General features: G+C 31.0%; 2 protein-coding genes across 4 annotated transcripts; both read left to right on the forward strand.

The window, feature by feature from the left end:
• The first annotated feature begins 979 nt into the window (after positions 1-979).
• LOC110660631 (origin of replication complex subunit 5) lies at positions 980-7,760 on the forward strand. Of its 3 annotated transcripts, none has more exons than XM_021818979.2 (6): positions 980-1,500; positions 4,924-5,786; positions 5,879-6,298; positions 6,466-6,778; positions 6,990-7,096; positions 7,429-7,760. In XM_021818979.2, exons 2-5 carry the CDS (start codon positions 4,954-4,956, stop codon positions 7,038-7,040), a joined length of 1,617 nt encoding a protein of 538 aa, XP_021674671.1. In that variant the 5' UTR covers positions 980-1,500; positions 4,924-4,953; the 3' UTR covers positions 7,041-7,096; positions 7,429-7,760. The 3 variants fall into 3 exon arrangements, with proteins under 3 accessions (XP_021674671.1, XP_021674670.1, XP_021674673.1); XM_021818978.2 differs by having other exon boundaries at positions 980-1,465; XM_021818981.2 differs by lacking the exon at positions 980-1,500 and adding an exon at positions 2,577-4,820.
• A 4,122-nt stretch (positions 7,761-11,882) lies between these two features.
• LOC110660632 (cytochrome P450 86A8) lies at positions 11,883-14,762 on the forward strand. The gene has a single exon (XM_021818982.2). The coding sequence runs from the start codon at positions 12,692-12,694 to the stop codon at positions 14,345-14,347; it is 1,656 nt and encodes a 551-aa protein (XP_021674674.2). The 5' UTR covers positions 11,883-12,691; the 3' UTR covers positions 14,348-14,762.
• The last annotated feature ends 224 nt before the right edge of the window (positions 14,763-14,986 follow it).

Below are 14,986 nucleotides of genomic sequence, written 5' to 3' on the forward strand. Positions count from 1 at the left end.
ATAATATTAGATATATACTTAATTTATATATTTTTTTAATAAAAAGTTTGTTAAAATTAGTAACAAATATTAAAATTATTAAATAATTAATAAAATTAAATAGATTAATTCAAACTAATAATATATAAATAAAAGGATTTGAATAATTTGTCAATTGATAAATTTATTTGTTGTAAATTAAATTTATTGTCAAAATTGAAAATAACATGAAAAATTTATGATTAAATTGACAAATTAAAATATTTAGTTAAAATTGATAATTGATATAAATATTTTGATTTTTTTTATCATTTAGTTTATGTAGGCACTATATTTTATTCGAGTGCTTTCATAAAATTATAATAAATAAATAATTTATTTTGTTTTTATAAATGTTAATTCAAGATTTAATTTTAATTTTAAAATAAATTTTAATTTCAGTTATTAAATTTATCGATTCTCAAATCTGATTTTATTTTTAATTTTGATTCTAATCATTTTAAATTTCCTTTTCTACTATACTCTTAGTTAGATTACTTCAATTATAATTATAATTATAATTATGAAAATTCTTTTTTATCCAATTTTTTTAATATCCCTCTTTAATTTTTAAATTTAATATCAACCATTGTATTTAGAGTTGTCTTTAAAAAAAATTTATAAAAAATAAAATAAAATTATTTTAATTAATTTCTACCCTTAATTTTATTTTAAGTTTAATTCTTACCCATTAAATTTAGGAGAATAAAATGAAAATAATGCAATTAAATCTCATCTATTAAATTTATAAGAAATTAATTTTCAATCTTAAATTGAAATTAATTAAAATAATTTATACATTTTTATCTCAACCCTAATTTTTGTAAGGATAAATTTAAATTTTTAAATTTATATCTCTTTTATTGTGAAAATCCTTTATTTTAATTTTTTTTCCTATAAATATCATATTATTTCTCTCGTTAAGAGGCAAGTATTATTTAGACAGCAGAAATTAGATAAAAAAGAGTGAAAAAAAAAAACATAAAATTAACGACACAGCTCTCCCGTCCTGACAAAGGCCACTTCACTCAGCCCCAAAACGACATCTAAGTATTCCCTCTTCTCTGAACCAGTGACCCACGCCTCCTCAATCTTCGAATCACTCCTCACTCACACAACGCCAGTCGAGCTTCCACAAAACCGACGAATCCCTTCATACATAGCCCCTTTTTCAAGTTCCTACTCCCCAAGAAGGATTTGTTTTCTTTACCCCCGTCCTTCCCTCTCCTCGCCAGCAACAATACCCAACGCATTCGTCTGCATTCCCATATCTGGCTGCAACCCACGCCTTCCAGCAGCGTTAACGCCTCCATAGAAGCAGAACCAGCACAACACCCTCGTGCACCAGAAACTCGTTTCACGCCAGCTCTGAAAATCATCTTCTAATACGCCCATTTGTTCGCATAGTGCTGAATGCAAGCAGACCCTCCTCTCCACTTCTCTTTCGGTGAGTCTAGCGAAATCGATTTTGTCATTTGTGGGGTATGCATTTCAATCTCTGAATTTAATAGTTTTATTATTATTATTATTATTATTATTATTATTATTATTATTATTATTATTATCTTGCTCAAATTGCATTTTGCCCTTGTGAATCTTCTGTTTTTGTTTGCCTGAGCTTCCTGTTAGGATTAATTTTGTGGGTAAAGTTCTGATTTTTTTTTTGGTTAAACCAAATGCTTACCTCTTGGTCACTAGGATGTTTCAAAATGAAGTTTTAATGAGTTGGGGTAGTTTATTGGTTGCTGGGAAAGGTGATTGTTCCCATTTGTTCACTGTTTCTTAATAGGTATTTGAATGAAAAACGGGGTTTGCCTTTTCTTTGAACTTTTTTTGGTTCTTGATCTTTAATCTATATTATGAAAATAATGGTGATGCCTGGTGGCTAGTTAAATGTTCAATGCCCATTCATTATTGCTTCTGAATATTGTTTTCACTGTGTAACGGTATTTCAAACATTTTAGAAGATTGGGAGTTTCTCTTACTTTAATCTGTTTTTCGGCCATTTTCCATCAAATAAGTTAGCATAGGAGATGGTGTTGGTTTCTTTTAAGACTCCACAGCCAAGGAATTCGATGATATTGCCTAATTTCGGTCAGACTGGATGTGTTATTATTTGTAGTATTATAGCTACTTCCTCTGTTTTGGGCAAATGGTGTGAAAGAAAATATTGGGTTTTTGTGCCTACCTTACTTTTTGTTTAAGTATCCAGCTGCTTGCCTGCTTGTGGTTTAGCTTATCTGTTCACTTGGATGTGTATGAAGGCACTTTGGGTATTCTGAGATTTCAAGTCCGCGTTACTTCTTTTGTCAATAGTGTTTTTTTTTTTTATATGTGTTATGTATGTCTTCATAAAGAGGAACTTCTGGGGCTTGTACAATGAGAGGGCTTGCTCTTTTTATATATATATATATATATTTTTTTTTTTATATTAATGAGTGCAATGCTATTTGATCCATTTGCTTAGGTTTGATAAACATTACTGCCATGGATATATTTTCTTCAAAGATGGCTGCTGGTTTTTGCGCTAAAATCATCTTCATTTGCTTAGCATCTATCAGTAATTATAGTATTGCTTGCATGGTAGTTGCTGGAATGTCTTGTGTACTTTAAGTTCTTAAAGGTGTACGTAGAAAAGACATGAAAAAGTTAAGTCTTTTAAAATATAATGTATGAACGACTACTCTTGGATCAACAATGTATAGGTTGTTACATTAAAATTAGATTTGTTCTTTTATAGAGAACATATTAAAATATTTTTATAGAAAAGGGTTTGTAATAAATTGAATTAATATGGATTTTAATTGTTTATGGATTATTGTTCATGATGAGACCTAGTTTGTTAAAGGGGCCACCCATTAATCAATTAGACTCTCTAGGCAATAATTGATTGTCTATCTTAAATTAGGCAACTAATTTGAGACGGATTAAATTGAAATCCTTATTAATTTAATTTGAAATTACGGATCCTGCTGATTTATATAGGCTTAGAATAAATTATGATATTGCATTAAGTCATGTGGTTCCATCAATTAGAAATGGGTTAAATTGAAAGTCCTTGCTTTGCTTTTTTTCCCCTTTACTTCTTGTGTTTTCTAAATAAAATTAATATGGATTTTAATTGCTCATCGATTATTGTTAATGATGAGACCCGAGTTGGTTAAAGGGCCACCCATTAATCAATTAAACTCTCTTGGAAATAATTGATGATCTAACTTAAATTAGGCCAATGATTCAAGATAGATTAAATTAAGATCCCTATTAATTTAATTTATCAATCAAATTACTGAATTTTATTTTTATTACTAGTAGAAATCCTTTTTGTTTTCTTTTTTAAATCAAATTAATATGGATTTTAATTGTTCATTAATTATTTTCAATGATGAGACTCAAGTTGGTTAAGGGTGCCGCCCATTAGTCAATTAAACTCTCTAGGCAATAATTGATGGAAATTAAGATCCATATTAATTTAATTTACCAATCAAATTATTGGATTTTATTTTTTATTACTAATAGAATCCCATTCCGTTTTCTTTTAAATCAAATTAATATGGATTTTAATTGTTTATCGACTATAGTTAATAATGAGACTCAAGGTTGGTTAAGGGGGCCACCCATTATAGTCGTTTTTGCTTTTTGCGAATTTTCAGGTGAATTCAGAGTTTCCTTTTTTACTTTCTTTTTGCTACTGCTACTGCTGTTTCTTCTTCTAGCCCTTTTGGCCTCCTTGTCCTGATGTAGCACCATGCTTTTTTATTCTAGACCTTGTATATTCTCTGCCCATTTTGTCAAAAAGTTCGGCTCTTTTATTCTTTAAGATAAAAGGTTGAGCCTTGGCTTGTTGGGTCTGCTATAGTTGCTTATGTTACATTATTTGCATATTGAAGTGAAGGGTTTTCTTCTGGTAGTCTTTGTGCACTGAAGCTTGGAGGTTTAGTATCAAGACTTAATATGGAGTGATAGTGCAGATTCGGCCTTTGATAAAAGCTTGAGATTTTGAATTTAGTTTCATGGGTTTGGGGTAGTGCTGGTAGTCTGTGTTTACGTGTCATTGGAATTTTTTATATTTTTTTTCCTTTTTAATAAGTATTTTTCATTTTCTTGAAGCTATAACTTGTCTCGGCGTCCAGCAAATTTGACATCCCTTTGGGGATTAGATCTCTGTATAACGAGTTTACTATGAATTTTTTTTAATATCCTGTCTAAAATATACTAGCAATTGTTACAAGCATATGCATAGTTTCATTTTTAGTGCATAGGTTCCTCAGTAAATAGTGAATCCGCACAGGTTCATGTTTAGTTCAGAATTGTTAATATTATAATATTTATTGTTTTATAGTATAATAGTCTAATTCTTTGTAATATAATTTGTTATGATGCAATGCGTCTATTCCATCTATAAATTTCATTATTGATTAACCCAAAAACTATACTTAGGGTGTGTGTTTTCCATCTAATCCTGTTTCGATTAGGTTTCTCTTTTGTTTCATTGTAAATGCTATTTGTGTTTCCATGAGTGTTTTTCGGGGTTCTCTTTGATTTCTCCATGGCATTAGGTTATTTTTTTTATTGGTATAATGTCAATTTAACTTTCTTCCATAAATACAATTTGGATCCACAATAACAGAACATAGTCTCTCTCTGATTTCCTACATGTTCAAGCTGTTCATCTTTGATGATAGAACCTAAACTGCAACTGAAGATTTAACTGAAAAGCAAAACAAGTATATGAGGAATAAAAAGCTAAAAAGTTGAAATCACTATCGGGCAATTTTGTTTCTTATTTTATGTTTAAGCATTTGGTAATTTGCTTTTGATCTCAATTTCTGTTTATAGATTTGATTCTGTTAAATGTTGTTACCATGCGTATTTGGTGCTTCATGAAATTATGTTTTATTGCCCCAGAAAATATGATTCCTGCTCAATTTTAAAGAAATGGGTAAAGAGGAAATTCAACAAATTACAAGAAGAACAACTCGGTCCTTTTCTTCCTCTTCTGCTACAGGCAATGAGGCTGTGAAAACAAAAATAAGTGAATCATACATTCCCACCCTCAAAGATCTCGTTTTTGGAGGGAATCACCTTAGCTATGATGATCTGCTATCTAGTTTTCCCACTAGAGGTGTCCAGATTTCTCAGATAGTGCATCTTTTGGGTCCCTTGAACTCCCCCATGCTTCCTATATTTATTTATGGAGGTGCTTCAACTGGAAAAACCAGTATTATTCTCCAAATTTTTAGACATCTCAATCGCCCTTTGGTTTATGCAAGCTACCGGACTTGTTATAGTCCTTGCCTCTTTTTTGAATCCATTTTAAATCAGTTGTTGCTTCATAAAAAGAATGCAGTCAATGGTTATTCGAGTTCAAAACGCTGCGAAAAGCCATCTGATTTTGTTAATTTACTCCGTGAATCTTTGCTGAGTGTCATTGGTGATCTCAAAGTGAACTCAGGGAAATTGAGCTCAAATAAGTTGCCTGGGCAGCCCAATGGAAGTATGGTCTACTTGATACTTGACAATTTGGAGCTTGTTCGCAATTGGGATAAAAGTTCTACCATATTACCTTTTATGTTTAGCCTTTATGATATTTTGAAGATGCCTGAAGTGGGACTCATATATATTAGCAATACTTCACCTGATACCTATTACTCCAATGTGGGATATGTGGAGCCTATTCCTGTTTATTTTCCTGAATACACAGAAGAAGATCTTCGCCAAATTTTCTTGAGAAACCAAGAAAATCGAAAGCTCTACTTGTCCTTTCTTGAGTAAGAACACAATTTGCTTTCTGTCTGGTGCTTTCCTTTGATCTCTGCTTTATATTAACCAATCACTGAATATTCTTGCATTTTGTCAACAGTGTTGTACTCAAACCATTTTGTAGAGTTACCAGACGAGTGGATGAGTTATCTACTGCCTTTTCATCATTGTTTAGAAAATATTGTGAACCCTTGAATGACTTGGAACATGTATCCTATGAAGAGATGAAGAGAAGGTTGTTCAGTCATTTTCAACCGCACATTGCCCTTTCTTTGAATGAGATATTCCAGGTTCCCTCTTGGCCTCCCCTTGAGGTTGAATCCAACAAGGAGAAAAAGCGGAAAAGTAGCATAAGAAAGTCAGGAGGCTGTGAAGATTTTGCCGAGTTAGATTTTCATATGTCTACTTCTGCAAAGTATCTTCTTATTTCAGCATTCCTTGCTTCAAGAAACCCAGCTACTCTTGATGCATCTTTGTTTGATTCAACTGCAGGTTCAGATAGTCACAAACGTAAGAGGAAGTAAGTGCAAAACCTCATTGTTGTTTACTATTTATATAAGTGGCTTTCTATTTCTTTTTCAATGATAAGATCGGGTTCATCTCAAATGCCAAAAAAATAGCTAATACCTCATTTTACCTTGCTACCCTGGAAAAGATTATATTTTGTTTGGAAATTTTCCTGCACAGGGCTTCTGTAAAATCATTAGAGCAGAAGGAAGCTGCAGAACAGGAATTACTTATGAAAGGACCTGGAACTTTCCCATTGGAGAGGTTATTAGCTATTTTTCAATGTATATCATCTGTAGTGGAAGGTCCACTTGATGAAGAAAATGAAAATGATGTCCTAAGATTTGAAAGTGGGGATAGTGGGTTCATGTCTGATGTTCTAATGCAATTGTCCAGCCTCTGTAATGCTAATTTTATTATTAAAGGAGGAAGCTGCCCTTTGGAGGGTTCAACTCGGTATCGTTCTATGATTACTGAAGATATGGCTTTGAAGGTAGTCTTTTTGGTTTCCACATTGAATTTTATATAATATTATTCGCGGTCTAACATCACAATTTTCGCCTCCCTTACCTTGTTATTTGATTATATTATCTTGTCTATATATTTTTTAAATAGTTTGCAAATAGCAGGAGCCTGATATTCCCTTCTTTTATTTAATGTATTTCACCACTTATCATCCAAATTTTATTTGAAATTGATTGTAGGTAGCTAGGAGCCTGAAGTTTCCTCTGCCAAACTACTTATACAGAAGATAATGTCAAGTGTGGTCATTAAGTATTCGTCAAAGATAAACCATACAGAAGCTTGAGAGGTGATGGTGCCGCCTCATTTTTTTATGACTGTAATTTGTTCATATTCAGTTCATCAACATAGCATCATTATTATGGAATGGATTGACTAATTATTGTGATCCACATTGTGAATGGGATCAACACTTGAAAGGGGCTAGTTTAGAAAAGCTAATTTAGTATCTGGCAACAATTTAGTTCCTGGAAAGCCAACAACTTGCTGTACATTTTTCATTTGCTGCAGTGTATGCATTGCCCAAATGATCTTTTATGTTTATTTTTATTTATCTAACCCTCATTTTTGGCTAATTTTTCCTCAACTTTTCTTCTTTTATTTATTTATTTATTTATGCAGGTGAAGATAACCAAACATTGAACAGAGGGAAGAGCTGTTGTGAGATTCGTTTAGTGGAGACTGACAGTAGACTGAGTATCAAAGAGAGAATTATATGTATCTGTATTAGAAAAACAAAATGGAGAAATAATGCTTTGGTCACATCTTGAAGCTATATTCCAGTTTCAGAAGCAGGTTGCTGGTCAGGCAGATGAGATGGACTAGTTTGAAACAAGTGTCCAGAGCATCTTCTTAATTTTTCCATCTATTTTATTAATATCTGATTCTACATTACGTCTTAAGAGGATGTTTGTTGTCCTACTAGAAATAATATATATATAAATATCCTTAAATATGCAATATTAATAGCTTAGGATTTTTTTTTTTTTGTTTTTTTAAATAATCAAACGACAAGTAGTCTTCTTCTGTTCATCAGCATCATGCTAGAAGGTAGTAATACATTGCAAAAACATATAATATGATAATTTTAATTTCAACAACTTCTCTATCCTTAAATTATCATATGGTGAGGATATGCAATTCGGTTACCGGCATTCAATTGGTCAAATTTATATTAGACAAAAGCGTATTTTAGCACTTAAAATTACACTAATAATTATTTAAGTTTTTAAAATATTTAAAGGTTTAATTAAATTTTTAAATTTTAAAAATTTATTAAATAAATATTTTAAAATTCTAAAAATATATTAAACAAGCCATTTATTACTTTTTTAACTTTTAAAAATATATATAAAAAATTACACTATATTAGAGATAAATTATTATTTAATTTTTTTTTATTTTTTTTAAATTTAAGTGTTTATTTATTTTGAAAATAGTAAAAGAATTTATTTAATATATTTTTAAAATTTAATAAAATTATTTAATCGTTTTTTAAATTGGAAGGATTTGTTTAAACGGTAAAGACATGACTATTGGCGCAAATCTTAAGGGTTAAAATAGTCTTTTTACCTTTATATTAATAGATTTTCGCACTTTCACGTACAGAGTAATAAGAAAGCGAAATAACAGTGGTTTTATATTTGGTTGGTCGCCTAGATTGATTGCAACATTTCAATGTTTTCTAACAAAATGAGGGGAATTTTTATAAAAAATTAAAAAATAATATTACGTGTCTTTTTAGCATTCTAGTTAGAATTATTATTAAAAAATATATTTATAAATTTATTAATTAAAAAATATTAAAAAATATTAATTTGAAATTAAATTTAATATATTTTAATAAATAATTTTAAATTAATAAAATAATATTCTAAAATTCATCTAAAAACTATGCTTTGTTAAAAAGTCTTGTTATTATTGTTGTTGTTGGCAGTAATGGGGGGAGTCATCAATCTCCTTCTACTTCCAACTAATTGAGTCATTTTGTTTATTAGCTATGACCATATGTTCTATTGAAAACAATGAGTTCTCTCGAACATATTTAAATAAGTTAACATAAATAATTAAAGATTAAATACACCATTTCACATATAAATTTTAATAAAAAAATTTTTTGATACCCTGAATTTTTAAAATATTTATAATATACCTCAACTATTACTATAAAACATAATTAAAATTTTTTTAATATCTTCAAATTAAATAATATGAATTCTAATAGTATTGACACGGTGATTTGTGAATTAAAATTTAAAAGATATTTTAATTTTATTTTATATGAGTTGAAATGTATCCTATAATATTTATAGAAATTTAAATATATTATAAGACATTTAAAAAGTTTAAAATTTCACAAGATTTTTTTTTTTTTAAGGTGATAATTCTTGCTCTACAACTGACAACTGCAAAAATGGACTTCGTTTTTTCTATGCCGAGTTGCTGACCTTAAATTCTTATCTCATATCAACTATCCACCTAACAAGTCTTCTCTATATCTTCTGTTCATTCTTTTCTTTATATATATATATATATATATATATATAGTTTTCTCTCAAAAACAATGGCACGCATCTTCAAAAAAAGAAGCATTGAAGATAGACAAAGACGACACAGAATTGCATTTTGATCATCAATTGGGTGGAAATGGAAATAATATCAAAGAAATTAATCAAATAATAACCCAAAAGGAGGGTTAGCCCATTTCATCATTTGTTCTTATTTCAAGGAGTTGATTATATGACACTGTAAATGTGCATCGTTTGATGCGAAAAGAAAATGTCAACCCGAATGATCGGATTCCAATAACTCATATTTATTGATCCCAAGTCAACTTCTTGCACAAATATATATGTTTTAATTAATATTTATTGATGAATTATATATATATATATATATATATATATATATATATATATATATATATGAAATATGTTCGTTCAATTAACTTAATAGAGATTGATAATTTTAGAATAAATAGACGAGAGATTCAAGTAAAAATTTGTTCACTTTTTAAATTTTAAAAATAAAAGGATATCAACTAAACTATTAACTGATTGTCTTATTCATTTTTACTAGTATTTTTATTATAACATGTAGTAAATATATATATATATATTTTACAATTCTATAAAAGTTTTTATGTCAATTAGCTAATAAATGTTAAAATATTTTATAATTTTATTTTTGTATTTTCTTATATTCAAAATCTTTTACTTCTTAAGTTAATGTCTTTATTAACTTAATTAATTACTATTTAATTATTTTTTTATTTTTTTTATTTTTTGTATGTTACATTTAAATTACATGTATTTGTGATTTTAAATTTTATAGGAAATAAATATTTTATTATCATAATATTAAATTATTATGAATATTTTGATAATTTTTATTATATATTTTAAGTAATTTCATGCAACGGCACATTATTTTTACATATTCATAATTAATTACTTTTTTTTATAAATAGTTTTTTTTGTTAATTTCTAATAATAATAATAATAATAACTAATTAAAATAATTTATTATATAAAAATAATTAAATTAATAAAATATTTTTCTATAACTTTATCAATTTTCTTAAATATTATAATGAAAAGAATATAGAAGTTATTAGAATTAGAATATAAAAAAAAATCATAACACATATTTGATTTAACTATTTTTGAAAATGAGTATATAAAGATTTATATTTTATAATGATTTAGCCTAACCATTCTATTTCTATTAAATCTTTTAATATTATAAATAATATAAAAATTTAAGGATATTTTTATTTATTTTAATTTGCAATAAAAAAATTCATTGAATGAAAATTAAATAGAATTTAAGTACAAATAGGATTAAAAATTTAAAATTTATATAAACCCTAAAACTAATTTAAATAATAAAAATTTAAAATAAATTAATTTTTAATAATCAATTAAATTTTATTTTTTATTATAATATTAATAAATCATAGAGGATATTTTGAGCAATGGAAATATTTCCCTCCCTTTACATGTTCGTATATAATATGGATGCATAAATTTCTATTAATTCACGACAAAAATTTCTATGTTACGATACGTTTTCTCATAAAATAAAACAGTGTAAAATAAAAAGGGAATACATTGACTGTTGAGCCTGCTTTTATATTTCTAAAAGATTAATGTATTTTCGTTTGGAATTTCGATAGTTGATAGAAGCCAGCCAGAGGGTTCATCGACTTCCTACCCCATTTATTCCCTTTATCTCAATGGCATTTGTAATTTTTGTGATTGGTTTATCCATGCGGATAGGTCAACTATCATCTGCATTCATGGCCTCGTCATCTATATCTAATTAAAATTTCTCAAAATTTTGCATTTTTAATCAAGAAATTTATTTGCATAATCAATTTACAAAAATAAAATTTTCACTTTCATTCTCAAAACTGTTATTTTCAATATATAGTATTAAATTTTACTTAATTATATGTAAATTAAAAAAAAAAATTAAATATAATGGAGTGAATTGACTTTTGAATCACTTTCTTTTTTTTTTATAAAAAAATTTTTATTTATATTCGACCTATTATTATAATTCTAATGCACAATATGTATGATGAATTTACACTACCTTCATGATATTTTTTTAAAACAAAAAAGAAAAAAATAAAATAAAAAATATTGTTACTTATTTAAAATAAAAAATAAAAAATAAGGCAAAAAGGATTGGAGTTCCAATGTACAGACAGAGGCTCAGGTGAAGAAGAACGTAGAATTGAGTTTTATATAGCAGGTAGACATATCAACCACCAGCCATGCACCGGGCCATCAGAAAAGCACAGGTCAGGAGGCATTACCGGCCACAGCACGCCCTCTTTTCTTTTGTATTTTTTTTTTTGTTAAAATCATTTATATATAAAAGAAGCTAGCATTAATACAGAAGGTCGAAACTGTGTGATGAATCACAGAGATGTTTCCTTTTCCTCGTGATTGATATATATATATATATATATATATATATATATATAAATCTTTTGCAGGGAAAGGATATAAGAAAAACAGCAACGAGTGAGAATCCTATATTACTATTAAATTGTTGGCGGGTTGCTCACCGAATCCTAACCAAAACTCCACATGACCACTCCCTTTTTCATTTAAGACTCTCTCTCTCTAATCTCTATAAACATAACATACTAGCTTCGTGTAACCCACCAAAGCCGTTTTAATTTCCATATGATCATAATACAACAGAACCATCCTTAAGCTCTCCCACAACACTCTGGATCACATAGCATAATCCTTTTTTTTATTTGCCATCTCAGTACACAACTTTTGCTTAATTTTGTGTCTCTTCTTTTTTTCTCTGATCTGCTTTGTCTTACTCTTGCTTCCTCAACTAATCCCATTAAATTCTCTTCATTCAATGCCTGCAAAATTAGGTGTGCACTCCATATATATGGAGAGATAGAGAGGGTTTTCTAGAGTAGTTTCCTTGGGGGAAAAAATAAGAAAAATGAAAATGGGTGTTTTTACCATCAAAGTCTCAACGACCTCTCAGGGCATTTATGGTACTGCGTCTGATTGCTAGATAGAGAGAAGAGGCAATGGTGCAATTTTAAGAAACAGTCTGTCCTTAATAATTGCTTCCAATACATTTCTCCTATAAATCTCCTTTATAATTACACTCCATTTTTGTACTACCACTCCTCCATCCCTTACCATCTCTGCATTTCTCTTCCAATAAGTCACCCCCCCAAAGCCTCCATTTCTTTCACTTTCTTGTACGTTGATCTTACTTCTCACTTCTGCTCATGGTTGAAAACCCAAAAGCTTCTATCCAGCAAAACAGAATCTGGGCTTGCATTTGTGCAAAGTTTTTATTTTCCTAAGGTAAGCAAGCCTTCTCTTGATATGCTATGGACGCATCTACCGCTTTAATGCTTTTCTCGGCTGTCACTGCTTACTTACTGTGGTTCACCTTCATCTGGCGGTCATTAAAGGGCCCACATGTATGGCCCTTATTGGGCAGTCTCCCCGGCTTGATCGAGAACTGTGATCGCTTGCATGACTGGATCTGTGACAACCTACGCGCCTGCGGTGGCACGTACCAGACGTGCACCTGTGCAATTCCCTTTCTGGCCAAGAAGCAAGGTCTCGTCACCGTCACCTGTGACCCGAGAAATATAGAGCACATCTTGAAAACCCGATTCGATAATTACCCCAAAGGCCCCACCTGGCAAGTCGTCTTCCATGATTTTCTTGGAGAAGGGATCTTTAACTCTGATGGAGACACGTGGCTCTTCCAGCGTAGGACTGCTGCACTGGAATTCACCACCAGGACTCTGCGCCAAGCTATGGCTCGATGGGTTAGCCGAGCCATAAAGTTGAGATTCTGCCCAATTCTTGAAACCGCTCAACTCAAGGGCGAGCCGGTAGATCTTCAAGACATTCTGCTTCGGCTCACGTTCGATAATATATGCGGCTTGGCTTTTGGCAAGGACCCTCAGACATGCGCGCCGGGGCTACCAGATAACATCTTTGCTTCGGCTTTTGACCGAGCCACGGAAGCCTCACTCCAACGATTCATTTTGCCTGAAGTGTTTTGGAAGTTCAAAAAATGGCTTAGGCTGGGCATGGAAGTGAGCTTGAGCCGAAGCCTTACCCAGCTCGACGACTACTTAACGGCGGTGATCGAAGCCCGTAAAAAAGAGTTACTGGATCAACAAAAAGACGAAAACCTCCACGATGACTTGCTGTCAAGATTCATGAAGAAGAAAGAATCCTACTCAGACACTTTCCTTCAACACGTGGCACTTAATTTCATCCTAGCTGGACGTGATACGTCATCGGTTGCCCTCTGCTGGTTCTTTTGGTTGATCATCCAAAACCCATCAGTGGAAGAGAAAATCTTAAGCGAAATAAGCACCGTTCTGATGCAGACTCGTGGTGATGACGTGTCAACATGGGTTGATGAGCCATTAGGGTTCCAGGAAATTGATCGCTTGGTCTATCTAAAAGCAGCATTATCAGAAACCCTGAGGCTATATCCTTCGGTGCCGGAGGACTCAAAGCATGTGTTAGCCGATGATGTGTTGCCGGATGGGACGTTCGTGCCGGCGGGTTCATCGGTTACGTATTCAATATATGCGACGGGAAGGATGAGGTCCACGTGGGGTGATGACTGCTTGGAGTTTCGTCCAGAGAGGTGGCTAACCCCAGACGGAAAGCAGTTCATAATGCATGACTCATATAAATTCGTAGCATTTAATGCAGGTCCAAGAATTTGCTTGGGGAAAGGCTTGGCATATCTTCAAATGAAATCGGTGGCAGCAGCGGTGTTGCTGAGGCATAGGCTGACGGTAGTGCCAGGATTCAAGGTGGAGCAGAAGATGTCATTAACATTGTTCATGAAAGATGGGCTTAAGGTTAACGTGCACGAGAGGGATTTGAAGGAAAGTGTAGAAAGATTAAAGAGGAAGGGAAAAGGAGGAGAAATGTTGCATGAGGGAATTGGCGTTAGATGTAACGGCGTGAGTGGGAGTGGAAAAGAAATGGTAGTTGGTGTTGTTTAAGGTATTTGTTTGGGTTGGTGATGGGCATTAAAGGAGGTGGATCGCACACCGCGTGATTTAGAGTATTGCAGGTGGGAAGGGTGAGGCCCATTGCTATGTGAGTATGATTCTCACGAGTTTTGAAGACACACACAGTTCATGGAGCTGCTCATATACACAGTACTGTCATAAATCATACTATAGGTTAGCTTTCATTGCCCATCGAGGGTGAGAGAGAGAGAGAGAGAGAGAGGAGGGTGAAGAATAGAGTGAATTTTTGAACTAATTCTTGCTTTTTATTAATTTGTGGGCAATCCTTGTGAAATTTCATAAATTCTTTATTTATATATATGTTGTTGTTCTTTCTCTTTCGTCTTAATTTGTAATTGCATTATTGAATAATAATATGAAAATAACACTCATAAATTGATACCGATATTAATTTAATTGTTATATCTACTTTTGTTTGAATATAGAATCTAGTAAGTGATTATTGATGTTACTTCTCTCTAATTTTTATGCTTTTCTTGTCTTCCAGTTGTTCTTTCTTCCAAGTTTTTCTATCTCTTTGGTAGCTATTGTTTTAAGATTATCTTATATTTTTGTCATATCTTAGTATTTTTGGAATGAACTCAATCAATCAATTAAGGTCATGTGACT

Source organism: Hevea brasiliensis, chromosome 2 (assembly GCF_030052815.1).
Source record: "Hevea brasiliensis isolate MT/VB/25A 57/8 chromosome 2, ASM3005281v1, whole genome shotgun sequence".
Lineage (NCBI taxonomy): Eukaryota > Viridiplantae > Streptophyta > Magnoliopsida > Malpighiales > Euphorbiaceae > Hevea > Hevea brasiliensis.